The following is a 16,043-nucleotide window of genomic DNA, read 5'->3' as shown; positions in this document are numbered from 1 at the left end:
GATCTCCAGTCTTTAAAACTCAGTGCCTGACCAGTGACAGGAAAAAAATTCTTGTTTATGAATGAAATAAGTACTATTTATTCTACTCCAGCTGAGACTATCCATTTTCATTCATTGTATTGATAATTTTTGTGGCTAACAAAGTTTTAACATCTCCTGGCTCTCTATAACCACTTTAAGTCATTATTTTCTAGCTTATCAAAAATGCAATTTTTCTTTGAGATTTATTTTATGAGACAATTTTATCTTCTTCAGTTCAGTGTCCAGCTATTTGTGACCCAATGAACGACAGCATGCCAGGCCTCCCTGTCCATCATCAACTTCCAGAGTTCACCCAAACCCATGTCCATTAAGTCGGTGATGCCATCCAACCATCTCATCCTCTGTCTTCCCCTTCTCCTCCTACCCTCAATCTTTCCCAGCATCAAGGTCTTCTTACTTAACTATTTATTTCTCTGATAGATGACCATAATAAGGCAAAGAAAAAATTGTGTTTTATAAAAAATTAAAAGCATAAAAAAATTTTTTTTGAAATTAAAACCATGAGGCTAAAGTGATAAAATTTATTTTGAAAGTACTGGAAGACCTGAATAAACCTGAATAATGCTTGATTTAGTATCTCTGTTCCAGTAATAGAGGAATTTCCTTCATACTTCTATCTCCATAATGTTCCCTCATATTCTTTGTTTTCTCTACATGATCCAATGTTGAGCTTTCCCTGTGGCTCAGTGGTAAAGAATCTGCTTGGAATGCAGGAGACATGAGTCTGACTTGTGGGTCAGGAAGATCCCTGGAGAAGGAAATGGCAGCCCACTCCAGTATTCTTGCCTGGGAATTTCCATGGACAGAGGAGCCTGGCAGACTACAGTCCATGGGGTCACAAAAGAGTCAAACACAACTTAACAATTAAACAACAATTATCCAGTGTTACTAAAATACTGTTTATTGTATTAATCCTGTTACAAATTATGGCTTAAAGTTAAAGAATAACATATAGACTTCAATGTTTAAGACATCTATTTTTAGCTAAACACATTTTTACATAGTTGAAGTCATCTCACTGGAAAATCTCAGGCACTTTATCTAATCTGAATATATTGTCTTCTTACAGATACAATAACCACTACTATGGCAATCTTCAGCAATTATCTGACCATATTTTATGTGTGCACATTTATTATTAGCATTCTCATGTCCTGGAAGTTGAAGCCTAGAAAAAAAATACTTTCCATTAAGTTCTGAAATTATTTCATGTATCAGTTGTACTTTTTAAATTCGTATTTTGACATATTTATAAAAAAGAAGTAGAAACATCATTTTCCCAGTTCTCTAATAATAAAATAATGAATATTTTGTCATCTGAAATTTCATATTAAATCTATAATCGGGATGTTAACAATGCCTTCAATTCTGGCTTTTGTTTCTGTGAACTCAGACAATTTCAAAGTATCTTCCATCTTCACAGGAGTCTACTATATTTTGTTTATACATTAGTGTTTTTATAAACATTTTACTATATATACAGTAAAAAAAAATTGCCATCAATCATTAATGTCAATTCATTCTCTCCTGGGAAAATTTACCCCAGAGTAAAGATCAAGTTACTCTTTACTAATAAGTCTAGAAAATAGTTTTAAAAGATTAAATATTTAGATATGTCAATGAGAATCAGAGCAATTTATAAATATTTAAAGAAATATATAATTCCTGAAAAGGGGCATGCATTTACTACAAGTACAGCAATTAGAAATGAATATGTAATCACTCAGAATTTTAAGTCAATCCAAAATCTTAATTTAACACAAATTATGTTAGAAAATCATGTCTGTTAAGAGTGGATATACTGGAAGGAATCTTGCATATTTTAGTCATAATATTTTAAGGTAGAAATCATATTTTAATTTAGATTTTATTTTATTTACTTTTCATTATTACTTTTTTTTAAATTTTAGGCATGCTACATAGCACAAAGGTTAGTTCCCCAACCAGGGATCAAACCCATATGCCCTGTAGTGTAAGCACAGAGTCTAAACCACTGGACCACCACGGACGTCCTGAAATCACATTTTTAAATTAGATTCATCTATTTAAAATTTTATTTGACATTAATTTACTGTTAAGATTTGGGGTAGGAGAAGAAAGAGAAGGAGGAAGGAGAGAGAACTTTATTTTCTTAAAGAACCATATACTTCTCACATGCTTATATTTATCAACTACTGTATTTTCACAACTACTCTATGAAGTGGGTTCTATTATTCATCACATCTTATATAAAATGGAATAGAAACCAAACAATGTTGGATAAAAGACTATGATGGTAGTGGAGAGCCAAGACATAAACCTCAGACACTTAAGAGCCTGCACTATCAATTACTCACTATATTTTAAACCGTGGAGCTTAAAACTGGGGAACAAGAGTACTGGCAGTTCAGTATTTCCCATGGTCTTGCTAAACTGGTTTTTACACACATTGTGTATGTGCACTAGGATACATTTTATACCTCCACTTCAGACACCCTAATAAAATCATGGGAATTGAGGCCTATAAATCCTTTTTTGAGTGTAGGTAGTAGGTTGAACAAGTATTAGTCACTCAATCATGTCTGACTCTTTGTGAACCCATGCACTGTAGCCTTCCAGGCTACTCGGCCCATGGGATTCTGCAGGCAAGAATACTGGAGTGATTTGCCATTTCCTTCTCCAGGGGATCTTCCAGACCCAGGAATTGAATCCAGGTCTCCTGCATTGCAGGAAGATTCTTTACCATCTCAGCCACCAGCCTAGTCAAAGGTTGCATAGAACTCACGAATAAAATTCAAGCCCACCCAGAACTTCAAAATGTGTCCTTAATTGGGAATAACTTCTTTGTAGATGGAATTAAGATTAGTGACATGAGGTCACAGACATAGAGAACAGACTTATGGGCATTGGGAGGCAGGGAGAAAGGAGAGAGTAGGATGTATGGAGAGAGTACCATGGAAACTGACACTACCATATGTAAAATAGATAGCAAATGGGAATTTGTTGTATGACTCAGCGAACTCAAACTGGGGTTCTTTAAATATATAGAGGTGTGGGATGGGGAGGGAGATGGGAGGGAGGTTCAAGAGGGAGGGGACATTTGTATACCTATGATTGATTCATGTTGATGTTTGGAAGAAACCAACACAATTCTCTAAAGCAAATTCCCTTCAATTAAAAAATAAATGCATTTACATTTAGGTCTTTAATTCATTTTGAGTTTACCTCTGTGTATGGTATTAGGAAGTGTTTTAATTTCATTCTTTTGCATGTAGCTATCCAGTTTTCCCAGCACCACTTATTGAAAAGGCCATCTTTGCCCCATTCTATGTTCTTGCCTCCTTTGTCAAAAATAAGGTACCCATAGGTGCATGGATATATTTCTGGGCTCTCTATATTGTTCCATTGGTCTATATTTCTGTTTTTGTGCCAGTATTATACTGTCTTGATGATGACTGTAGCTTTGTAGTGTAATCTGAAGTCAGGAAGGTTGCTTCCTCCGGCTTCATTCTTCTTTCTCAAGACTGCTTTGGTGATTCAGGGTCTTTCATGTTTCTGTATGAATTGAGAAATTTTTTGTTCTAGTTCTGTGAAAGATACCATTGGGTAATTTGATAGGGATCACACCGAATCTGTATATTGCATTTGGCAGTATAGTCATTTTCACAATATTTATTCTTCCTACCCAGGAACATGGAATATCTCTCCATATATTTATGTCAACTTTGATTTATTTCATCAGTGTCTTATAATTTTCTGTACACAGTTCGTTTGTCTCCTTCAGTTCAGTTCAGTTCAGTCGCTCAGTCATGTCCAACTCTTTGTGACCTCATGAACTACAGCACACCAGGCCTCCTGTCTATCCCTAGGTAGGTTTATTCCTAGATATTTAATTCTTTTTGCTGCAATGGTGAATGGGATTGATTCCTTCATTTCTTTTCCTGACTTTTATTGTTAGTATATAGTATTGCAAGTGATTTCTGTGTATTGAGTTTGTATCCTGCATCTTTTCTAAATTCACTGATTAGCTCTAATAATTTTCTGATAGTATCTTTAGGGCTTCCTATGTATGGTATCATGTCACCTACAAACAGTGAAAGCTTTGCTTCTTCTTTTCCGATATGGATTTCTTTTATTTCTTTTTCTTCTCTGATTGCTATAGCTAGGACTTTCAAAACTAAGTTGAATAATAGCGGTGAGAGTGGACACCCTTGTCTTATTCCTGATCTTAGGGGGAATGCTTACAATTTTTCACCATTGAGTGTAATGTTTCCTGTGAGATTATCATATATGGTCTTTACTATGTTGAGGTAGGTTCCTTCTATGCCCATTTTCTGAAGAGTTTTAATCATAAATGGGTTTTGAATTTTGTCAAAGGCTTTTTCTGCATCTATTGAGATTATCATTTGGTTTTCATCTTTTAATTTGTTAATATGGTGTATCACATTGACTGATTTATGTATATTGAAGAATCCTTGCATCTCTGGAATAAACCCAACTTGCTTATGGTGTATGATCTTTTTAATGTGTTGTTGGATTCTGTGTACTAGAGTTTTGTTGAGGATTTTTGCATCTTCAAAATGGATTAAAGGCCTAAAGATAAGACCAGAAACTATAAAACTGTTAGAGGAAAACATAGACAGAACAGTCGATGACATAAATCAAAGCAAAATCCTCTATGACCCACCCACTGTCTAGAATAATGGAAACAAAAACAAAAGTAAACAAGTGGAACCTGATTAAACTTAAAAGCTTTGGCACAGTAAAAAGAAATTATAAACAAGGTGAAAAGACAACACTCAAAATGGGAGAAAATAATAGCAAATGGAACAACTGACAAATGATTAATTTCCAAAGGATACAAGCAACTCATACAACTCAATACCACATAGAAAACAATCCAATTAAAAAGTGGGGAAAAGACCTAAACAGACATTTCTCCAAAGAAAACATATAGATGGCTAACAAACACATGAAAAGATGCTAAACATCTCTTATTCTTAGAGAAATGCAGATCAAAACCACAATGAGATATCACCTTACACTGTTCAGAATGGCCATCATCAAAAAGTCTACAAACAATAAATGCTGGAGAGGGTGTGAATAAAAGGGGATGCTCTTGCCCTGTTGGTGGGAATGTAAGTTGATACAGCCACTATGGAAGGTGGTGTGGAGATTCCTTAAAAAACTAGATATAAAAAAAACCACCATATGACCCTGCTTTCCCACTCCTAGGCATATACCCTGAGGAAAGCAAAATTGAGAAAGACACATGTACCCCAATGTCCACCGCAGGACTATTTACAAATAGCTAGAACATGCAAGCAACCTAGATGTCCATCAACAGATGAATGGATAAAGAAGTTGTGGTACATATACACAATGGTATATTACTCTGCCATAAAAACAAATGCATTTGAGTCCATTCTAATGAGGTGGATGAACCTAGAGCCTTTTATACAGAGTGTAGTAAGTAAGAAAGAGAAAGAGAAATATTGTATAGTAACACAATTATACAGAATCTAGAAAGATGGTACTGAAGAATTTATTTGCAGGTCAGACATAAAGAACAGACTTATGGACATGGGGAAAGGGGAGGAGAAGGTGAGATGTATGGAAAGAGTAACATGGAAACTTACTTTACATTATGTAAAATAGATAGCCCAAGGGAATTTGCTGTATGTCTCAAGGAGCTTAAACAGGGTCTCTGTATCAACCTAGAGGGGAGGGATGGGGAGGGAGATGGGAAGGAGGTTTAAGAGGGAGGGGACATATGTACCTATGACTGATTCATGTTGATGTTTGACAGAAAACAACAAAATTCTGTAAAGCAGTTATCCTTCAATTAAAAATAAATAAATTTAAATTTTTTTAAATAAATAAGTTGAAAATTGAAAACAAAGAAGACTAGTGTCATGATGAAACCATATTGGATTGTACCCTAAATCCAATAAGAATATCCTTATGGGAGAGCAACAAACACAGAGAGATGCAGAGAAGGAGCAAAGGAAGTTGGGGGTATAGACAGTTGTCTCTTTGTATCCAGGATGTGGGGGTGGGGAGATTCTACGAGGATCCCCAAGATATCCTAGTCTACAGATACTCAAATCGCAGTCAGTCCTCTGTGTCTACATGGTTGCTTAAACTTGAGAATTCAGAGCCCGCAGATACAGAGGGCTGGCTTGTCTTTAAATGATGCCAAGGATTGGCAGAATATCTTATATTTTCATGGAAGTTTACTGTATTTCCTTTATTAAGATTTTTATAAACAAGTTCCACAGTGTATGCTGAACAAAAAAAATGTTTTAGTCATCAACAACAGTTAGCTTTCTCTCTGGAAAAGTTTAGCAAGCTCCTTCAGACAAAGGATCTTTCCAGTGAGGAATCAACCCTACCAAGATCTTGATTTCAAACCTCTGTTCCCTCTGCTTGAGAGAATAAATTTCTGTGCGTTAAGCCACCCAGTTTGTAGTGACTTTTTTATGACAGCAAACCAGACAAAGTATGCTAGGTGAGTCCTAGAGAATTGGAAGGCACATTTTAAGAAAATTTCAATACATGCACATGTATTGCAGTCAGACAAACTACACTGAAATTAAAATGACAAATCTGAAATATATTTACTTTGTAACCTTATGCAAGTTTATTTATTCAATTACCTTTTATTAAAATGCAAAATAGTTATACTTCAATAAGCAATTTCAATGAGCTTTGAAAGGAACATATTTAACTTAGTATAGTATTTAGTATTTTACTAAGTATTTTACTCCTTGCTTTCCATCTTTCCTGTCTTTTACTTATTGATTTCTTACAGGTGCATCTGTTATAAATGTTACCCACATCCACATTAAATATTTCTATTTTGAAGGAAATAATATTGTTCTGTACTGAAATTTTAAAACAGCAAGAGACTTACTTGTCCAGGGTAAGTTTTGTATCATCTAGCCAAACCCAGTTCAGTTGCTTATTGCTGTAGTGTAAGCTAATTGGAAACTTTTCTTTTTGCAAACCGCATTGCATTTTTGACAATTTTGTTATAAAATTCTGCAGACAGGAAAAGGAAAGTGAATCAAAAAGTGGAACTTTTCTTGCAAAAGAGGAATATAATAGTTTAAATATGTATATTTTACTTCTCTTTGGATTCTCTGTTCTTAATATTGAAAGAATCTGGAGAGATTAACCCTAAATTCTTCAGCCATAGGCTGGATGCTTAGAGCTAATAACTCATGTATTCACTGAGTAATTTTTTCGGGACACGTTTTATTCTAGTCATTTTCTTAAGTTATGGGTTGTAAAAGTAAGCATAAAATCTTGAAACTGTAGTTGCTCAAATTAGGCACTGAAAAACTGAATAGTATTCATTGACTTATGTAATAAATAGTAGTGACACATGGTACAAGATCAGAAATACAGGATTGAAGGAGAGAAATTAACAGGGAATTTTAACAGATTTTAGTGAACTAAGGATATTTTCCAAGTGGATCGTCTAGTAAGCTAAAATCTGAAAACAAGATGTATTAACTGAAAGATGATATTTTGGGATAGGAGGTAGAGGAAATAAAATTTGTCACAGGTAAACAGAACAAGGACATAAAAGAGCATAAGGGGACCATGATCTATTTAAATAACGTCAATACAGTTGGAGACCATGGCACACTTTCCTTAGAACAGCAGAAGAAGATAGAGAAATCAGCCGAAATCAGACTGCAAGTGATCTTATCTACATTTTACTTAGACTTTACTCCAAGTGCTAGAGGAAAACCACTCAGGTTTTATTGAAGTACACATTCAAAATTACAAATTGCAGAGATTTTGGTAACTACACTATGGAAAGTAATTCAGAAGAATATAAAACTGGAGCAATTCCTGTCATCCTAAATTTTTCTGATACCAAAATTTACAAAACAAAATCTTGTCCTTACCATCTCTTCTTCAGTATTCAACTTAAGAAATCCAGAATGTAAATCAGTGCAAAAATGGCGACATTCCTTCCAAGGAATACTGTTTCTTGAAAAATAGTAGCAGTTTTCTCCATACTGATGCCAGTTGTTTGAACAAGTAGGGTATTTCCAAACTACTAAAAATTTAAAATGTAACTGAATGATTTCCATCAGTGCAGATCACATCTCTAAGTTGACATAGCAAATCTACCATCTACAAACAAAAACACTTTTTGATGTTTACATTATAGGCTGTGTGCACTTAAATTTAGTGTTAAATTTATCTTAAGTTAATAACTCACTTCATTGAAAACATTTTGGTCTTTAAGATTCATAAGCTGTGTATTAGGAAATAATTTTTAATGACATAATTAGAAATGTGTCAGGAAACCATCCAGTGTATATGACTGTAAAAATTATCAACATAATACTCTTCCTTTGTTTTCACATGAAAATAAAATATGTATATAATTATCTTTAAAAAACTGTAAGTTTCAAAAATAAGACAATAAGAAATACATAAATGAAATCATATAGATATGCCCCAAAATGATGATGCCTTGTGGAAATATTTTATTTAACTTCAAGTTGTCATTTGACAGTGCCATCATCATTTGAGTCTTAATAGATTTGACATATATATATTTACACGTATCCAGTAACATGCATTAAACAAAATAGTTAATTGTCTCTTATCTCCTGCAAATAAAATTATGACTCAGGGACTCATCCAAAAGTACCTGTTTTATTTGCTTCCTTGTTGGAGGAACTATTTCCTGGACATCCTTCTGGTTGAAATGGCTTCTTATTCACTGAAGAGAACTCAGAAAGGTCAGTTTAAACTCAAAAAAAAAAAAAAATTGACACATATCTATAGGTAAAATATTGTGCTGAATTCAGAGCTAAAAAAATGATGAGTGAAGCATCATCTACTTCCAAGAACTTAAATGTAATAAAGTCATAATCATAAAAAATCAAATTATAGTACATATACAGCAAGTTCACACAGCCATAAATCAAAGAAGAAAGAAATATTGTTCTGATAACAGTGTGAGAAAGCTTTTTCACAGAGAAGAAATTTTTAAAGGTATTTCTGGTAAAGGAAACATGAGAACAAATAGTAAGGCAGTATGTAATGTTCTTGATATGCTTAAAAATGGACAACATTTTTATGTGTCTCTAGGAAATTAACTTAAGTTCTGTGCAGAGAATATTTACTTTGTTAAGAAGTAGAACTGATCAAAATAATGTATTATTTTCAACATATTTCACTATGTGAATAATGGAAAAGTAAACTTCTATTTCATATTTTGACTTACACTCAGTGACCAAGTATCCAACAGACAGAAGAAGCCCCAGGCAAATGATGCACAGAAACACAGCAACATATTTCCATGAAGAAAGTGGAGTAGGGTGATCTATAAAGAGAGAGATAAATACATCTTGTAACATCAACTCTAAATGTTTATTCCGAGTTCTGCTTCTGTTTTAGGTGCAGTAAACTCTACAGCAAAGTAGCTCGCATCCTAAAAATAGAGAAAAGGGAGGTAATCTACAAAATCATAACTCATAATGAGGGAATGAGGCAGCTGAATTGATAAAGTGATCAGGTGGTCTGAATTCTAAACAGATAAAGCCCCGACTCTACGGAAAGACAGCACGCAAACTCTACTTCACCTTTGGCAAAGCATAGGAGGAAAAGTGCCAGCCATATGAGGGCAAAGTATTTCAACAAATCTTCAAGGCTAAAAGCAGACTTCAAGGCAGAGGAATCAGAGATCAAACTGCCAATATCTGTTTTATCATAGAAAAAGCAAAGGTGTTCCAGAAAAACAACTACTGCTTCACTGACTACACTGAAGCCTTTAACTGTATGAATCACAACAAACTGTAGAAAATTCTTAAAGAGATAGGAATAGCAGATCACCTTACCAAACTCCCGAGAAACCTGTAAAGCTATGACAAACCTAGACAGTGTATTAAAAAGCAGAGGCATTACTTTGCCAACAAAGGTCCCTCTAGTCAAAGCTATGGTTTTTCCAGTAGTCATGTGTGGATGTGACAGTTGGACCACAAAGAAGGCTGAAGGACAAAGAATCGATGCTTTCAAATTGTGGTGCTGGATAAGACTTTTGAGAGTCCCTTGGACAGCAAGGCAATCAAACCAATCAATTCTAAAGGAAATCAACACTGAATATTCTTTGGAAGGACTGATGATGAAGCTGAAGTTTGGCCACCTGATGCAAAGAGCAGACACATTGGAAAAGACCCTGATGCTGGGAATGACTGAAGGCAGGAGGAGAAGGGGATGACCGAGGATGAGATGGTTGGATGGCATCACCAACTCAATAGATATGAGTTTGAGCACACTCCAGAAGATAGTGAAGGACAGGGAAGCCTGGCGAGCTGCACCCATGGGATTGCAAAGAATCAGACACAACTTAGCTACTAAACAACAACAAGCCCACCCTGTACCCTGCATTGACAGTAGGCAAAAGCCATCTGCTTCTAGAGAAGAGACAGAAAACAAGCTTCTTCCCAATATCCTGAAGTTGTACAAAGCAGAGGACCTTAGCTGGGGCGGAGAGAAGAAACTTCCTCACACACAAAATCCACCAATACACGATACATGCCACAGAGGAAGGACAGAAAATCCACGTGTTGTCATCAGGAGAAGGAAAGGTTTTGGTCTTTTCAGCTAAAAGTGGATTTCCATCAATTATGCACTCTAATCTCTAGAACATTTAACCATCATGTCTCTGTTTATATTTTTATATTGGGTAAGCATGAAACATACCTTGTGGAGTTTTTGGTAATTGATTTCCATCTGTGAAAGAATTTTATAGACAGTGAAAATCTAAGAAGCTTTGTTAGGTAAAAATAAACTTACAAGACAAGATAATGGCTCTAAGTCATTCTGGTTGATCCATGGTAAAATATGAACTGTGGTGAAGTATGTCATTTCATACATACTTATGCACATACATACAATTAACAACATCATTAATCAAGTTTTCCCAAACCAGTAGATTTTCCCATACAAATCTAAGAAGTACAGACACTGGTACAATGAATTGTTCATCAGAATTTTAAAAAGAAAACAATTTCTGAATCTATAACAAGCAGAGTGTATTAGGTATTAAGGGCTCTTTAAAAATTCGTTAACAATATATTAAGCAAAATTTAAAAATACTTCTTCATTAACTGCATGGTGAATCTGTATATCATAAACCGTATTGTAATAATTAGCAATCTAAAAAACTGGAAAGTAATCAATTGAGGTCCTCGTTAAAATAATACATCTTAGCCAAAGTACTGAATATCCATTTGATGTAAGACAAAATAGAATTAGCACACTGATATATAGCTCACTTCTAATCATTCCACATATTGATTTAAAACATATGAGGACTGCAAATAAGCAACAGGAAAAAATACAAATGAAAGCAAATTTTAAATGATAGGAAGATATATCATTGAACTCCATATAATCACATACACTAGTAAATTAATAACATCGGTGTTTGTGTATCAAGAAGCATGGTACTTGGAAAAAGTATACTTTGAACTCACTAGGCTGGCAAATACACAAACCAGGAAAACAGGAAAAATAGTCCCTAATTCACAGCAACTGTGTTAGAATAATGAAATTATCTCTTCATTTTCTCACTTCTCTATTTTCCAAATATCCTACTAGATAGTGTTGATATCTTAAATGACAGAAAATTATAAACAACATATCTCGATCCTCAAACATTTTACTCATTCTAAAAATGCTGATATAATGTTTACAACATAGTTACAGTTATGACTCTCATGGGCAAAATATAATCTTCCCTCAAAAGCACTTATTTTCCTTGTTTAGTAAGAGAAAAAAATTTAGATCATGTGTATGTGCATATGAGCCTGATAATGAATAATTCTGTATATTTTTTAAGTAGAAAACATGAAAGACCTTTTTTCTTGGTAGTTTCAAGTCTTTGGCTCCTCTGTGGCTGAGATGATGGTTGAAATAGCAAATCGGAGTAAGTTACAACTTCTTCACTCATTACTGAAAGGAAGAGATACAAGAAAATGAAAAAAAATACATTTTAAATTCATGTAAATTGTGAAATCCATAAGTAAAATTGGTATTGAATAAAATGATATTGGGAATGAATTTGAATAACCAGTTCTTGATTAGAATACAATTACAAATATCAAAATATTTTAAGAATGAAGAAATTTTAATTTTTAACTGTTACTTAATGAGTTGGTAGGACTTCTCAAGTGGCTCCGTGGTAAAGAATCCACCTGCCAATGCAGGAGAAGCAGGTCCAATCCCTGGGTCAGGAAGAGCCTTTGGAGGACGAAATGGCAACCTACTACAGTCTTCTTGCTGGGACAATCCCTTGGACAGAGGATCCTGGGGGACTATAGTCCATAGGGTCACAAAGAGTTGGACACAGCTGAGCGACTGAGCACACATGCAAAGCAGTTGCTATGGTATATTACTTTTGGCCTTTTAAATATTGTCTATTCACAATCGCAAATCTGTTAATATCATTTATTTATAAGTGAAAATGCAAAAGATGATCTGATGGCTTTACTGAATTCTTTCGACTGAAATTTATCCTTATAGCTTGGCACTTCCATTCTTTCACAATTTCACCTGTTCCTGCTTTCTTTCTAGTCTCATCTTTCAACTCAATCTATTTTCATTTTCCCCATAATTCCACTGACATGTCTGTTCTTTCTCAACATATGACAAGCACTTCTCCAATTTTAAATGTTTTGCTCAAATTCTTCCTTCTCAAGTACATTTTCCTCCTCTATTTGCTCATAATGAATCTGTAGATCAAATTCTACCACCTTTAATAAAATTTCCAGATCCTCCAATAACAATTCATCTCTTTTTCCAATTTTTCTCATTACTTTTCGTTTGTCACCATCCAATTAGTTATCTCCTTTTACCTTATCTTATCTTTCATTAACGTCTCCCCAATGTATGATGAATTTCTTGATACATCTTATTAACCTTGTTACTGCTGTAATTGTTTCTTAGATTTCTATATGAAGTACAAAAAGTAACGGTTTGTGTATTAAACTTTAATTTGAGAAAATTTGAAAAATATTTTTCATGATTAAACATTTTAGAAAAGTTGATAGGAATCTGTGTGAAAATTTTTTATGCCCTTACTACAGGATAATATATCCAAGTTATGCATAGCTTAATTATGTCTAATTATGCTTTACCCTGGTGGAATTTTATGTTTCTTCATTTATTTTCTTTAAACCTCAAATTTATACCAGTTAATAATATCAAGGTATCATAAACTGTCAAATTAAATAAATAGTATCAGTGATAATAATAATGTCATATCAAATAGTATCAGTGAAATTACTAAAAATAGATAATAATTAGAATCACTTTATTCCAATTCATCTGAGTTCTCTTCTAGCATCACTCTTTTCTTCAATTCTTTCTCCCTTTCTTTCTTCTCTGTTCTCTTTTCCCACTCTGTCACTCATACTTTTATTTCCTCTCCTCCCAAATGATATTTATAGAGATATATAAATATATATATATGATTGAAAATTATATATAATCATATAAAATTATATTATTACTTTTAAAACATATCTGCATATTGATATACAAGTTTGTCTTTGCAACTATAACTTCAGTTTCTTTGATCCAAATTCCCTCAAAATTCCAAAAACACATGTTGAGAAACAATAGAAATCTGCGAAATTAGCAAATACCTGATTTTTAGAAGACAGCGTCTGAACTTTTGCAGAGTATGTGTATATATCCTCGGAAGAAGCAATCTTATCTTTTATCACAGCAGTTTGAACTTAAGAATTTTGATCATCAAGAGCCCAGAAAATAAGCCAAGAAAAGAAATACACAGGCTAATAATGCCTTTGCCTGTTGTATGAGAGACTCTGTCAGGTGAGAGCAGAATTCAAGAGTAAGAGTGCTCTGGATGTAGCCACACAGGAAACTGTTTTACTGCTGCTCACTTTAGCTCTGTATCATCTCTAGATTGGGCATGTCATCAATCTTACCTTGAATTACACAAGATACCTAACATATTTTCACTAAAGACCAGTTTTACTCAACCCTTGCTTTGTCACAGACATACTTGAATACATCATTTATTGTTTTTTTAAAAAGTAGCTTCAAGTGCTTTTAATTGTTTCCAGTGGACTTGATTACATTTTACATTCATTTTATATTTACATTTTACATGCTATTTTGGAACTATTATTTATAGACACTTGTGATGTCTCTTTGTGAACTCTTTCCATTGTAGGGTAAGTACTATTTTTCATCACTAGATGGTGCATGCACAATTGTCACAGTTCTCAGCATTTATTATTAGTGGGTTATTAATTCCCAAATAATTTTAAACAGCTATAGTCTCTAAAAGACAGAAGTACAAATACTAATCAATGAACTATTCACATTTATATAAAATTCATTTTCTCAAAATAATTTTACTCTTTGTGGAATAGAAAACACTTAAGACATTTGGGCAATTCTAGCATTAGTTTAGCTTAGGTTAGTTTAAATTTTATATTCATTTTGCATTGTTAACATTTTCAAAGATTTTTATTTAGTTAATCTTGGGTCATTCTTCATCACCCTCAGAAAAATGAACATAGTTCAAGACACTAAGTAAAAAGAAAAGATACATATATATTTGGATAAATAAATAATATGTGGAAATAGGGGTAATAATCCCTTTATAACTGGATATAATATAGAAAAAAAGGAAAATATAATAAAGTATCAAATAAATCCAAGAAAGCAGGACAACTTTATCACTAAAAAATGATAAAATAAATTTCAAAGGAAAAAGTGTATTTGACCCCCTGAACTATTTAAATCTTTATTTAATTTTAAATTTATTATTGAAGGTAAACAGGGAGTGAAATATATACATATACTAAAACCTACAAATAATAAGTATAAGTAATTATGTCTTGAGAATCCAATTCTGTAATATATGAAAAGACAGAGAACATAGAACATTCACAGACTTTTAGTGTTAATCAAAATTACTAATCAATTAAGATAAAAGGAAGAAGGAAAACTCTACTATAATAAGATACTATACTATACTCTCTAAAACTCTACTATAATAAGATATAATAGTAATCTTCAATTAATCTCCCTTGCAAACATGGTTTAAATAGAAATAACTTCTGCTATTCAGGTATTAAATGCTAGCAGACCAATATTTGAAAATTGTATTTAAAATTTACTCTCTCTTAGTCAGAAATTCCTCCATTGGAAATTAATTCAATGAAAATAAGCCAAAAAAGGGAAACATTTTCTATTGCTCAGAGAATGGGAATTTATAATTCAAAGGGGAAATTTAAAATGTCTACATGTAGTATAATGGGATAAATTATATTATAAGAAAGTTACCGTGCATTTCTTAAGAGTACAAAAACATATTTCTGTGGCATATTTATTAGTATATAGGTAATAAATAATATTTGTTCCATTCATGTGTTTAGGGAGGAAAATGGCAGGATGAGAAACTTCAAAACATTGACATTTCACTAAATCAATGACAAAACTGGCAAAATTTTTCCAACTCAATTTCTTTCAGAACTCTGGAATCTAATAAAATACAAGAAGTAGGGAACCATTTCATGAAGAAATAAGTTGCTAAATTTTGGTAAGAAGCATTTTTTCATTCAAAGTGAATAGAAACAGGATGCTAATTTATTTTTTAATTGAAGTATAGTTGATTTACAATTTGTTAGTTTCAGGCATACAGCATAATGATTTGTTTGGGGGATTTTTTTTGCAGTGTTTATTCCAGTATAGGTTGTTACAAGATATTGGATATAATTCCCTATGCTATACAGTGAATTCTTGTTGTTTACCTATTTTATATAGTTTGCATCTGTTAACTCCGTACTCCTAAATTGTCCTTCCTCACCTCTCTTTCCCCTTTGGTAACCAAAATTTGTTTTCTCCATCTATAAATCTGTTTCTGTTTTGTATATAGATTCATTTGTATTATTTTTTTATAATACACATATAAGTGATATCATACAGCATTTGTCTTTCTCTGTCTA

At 33.2% G+C, this 16,043-nt stretch overlaps 1 protein-coding gene across 2 annotated transcripts; it reads right to left on the bottom strand.

Moving 5' to 3' along the window:
• Positions 1-940: 940 nt before the first annotated feature.
• On the bottom strand, positions 941-13,955 carry LOC133043757 (natural killer cells antigen CD94-like). Of its 2 annotated transcripts, none has more exons than XM_061124966.1 (8): positions 13,707-13,955; positions 11,917-12,012; positions 10,759-10,788; positions 9,281-9,379; positions 8,702-8,773; positions 7,944-8,095; positions 6,938-7,065; positions 941-1,210 (listed from the first exon to the last, which is right to left on the bottom strand). In XM_061124966.1, the coding sequence occupies exons 2-8, from the start codon at positions 12,008-12,010 to the stop codon at positions 1,084-1,086; spliced, it is 702 nt and encodes a 233-aa protein (XP_060980949.1). In that variant the 5' UTR covers positions 12,011-12,012; positions 13,707-13,955; the 3' UTR covers positions 941-1,083. The 2 variants fall into 2 exon arrangements, with proteins under 2 accessions (XP_060980949.1, XP_060980948.1); XM_061124965.1 differs by having other exon boundaries at positions 7,944-8,098; positions 13,707-13,954.
• Between the last annotated feature and the right edge of the window lie 2,088 nt (positions 13,956-16,043).

The sequence above is a fragment of the Dama dama genome, chromosome 22, assembly GCF_033118175.1.
Source record: "Dama dama isolate Ldn47 chromosome 22, ASM3311817v1, whole genome shotgun sequence".
NCBI classification, from domain to species: Eukaryota; Metazoa; Chordata; class Mammalia; order Artiodactyla; family Cervidae; genus Dama; species Dama dama.
Note: the sequence above shows the minus strand (reverse complement) of the source record. Positions and strands in the feature narration are given on the sequence as shown.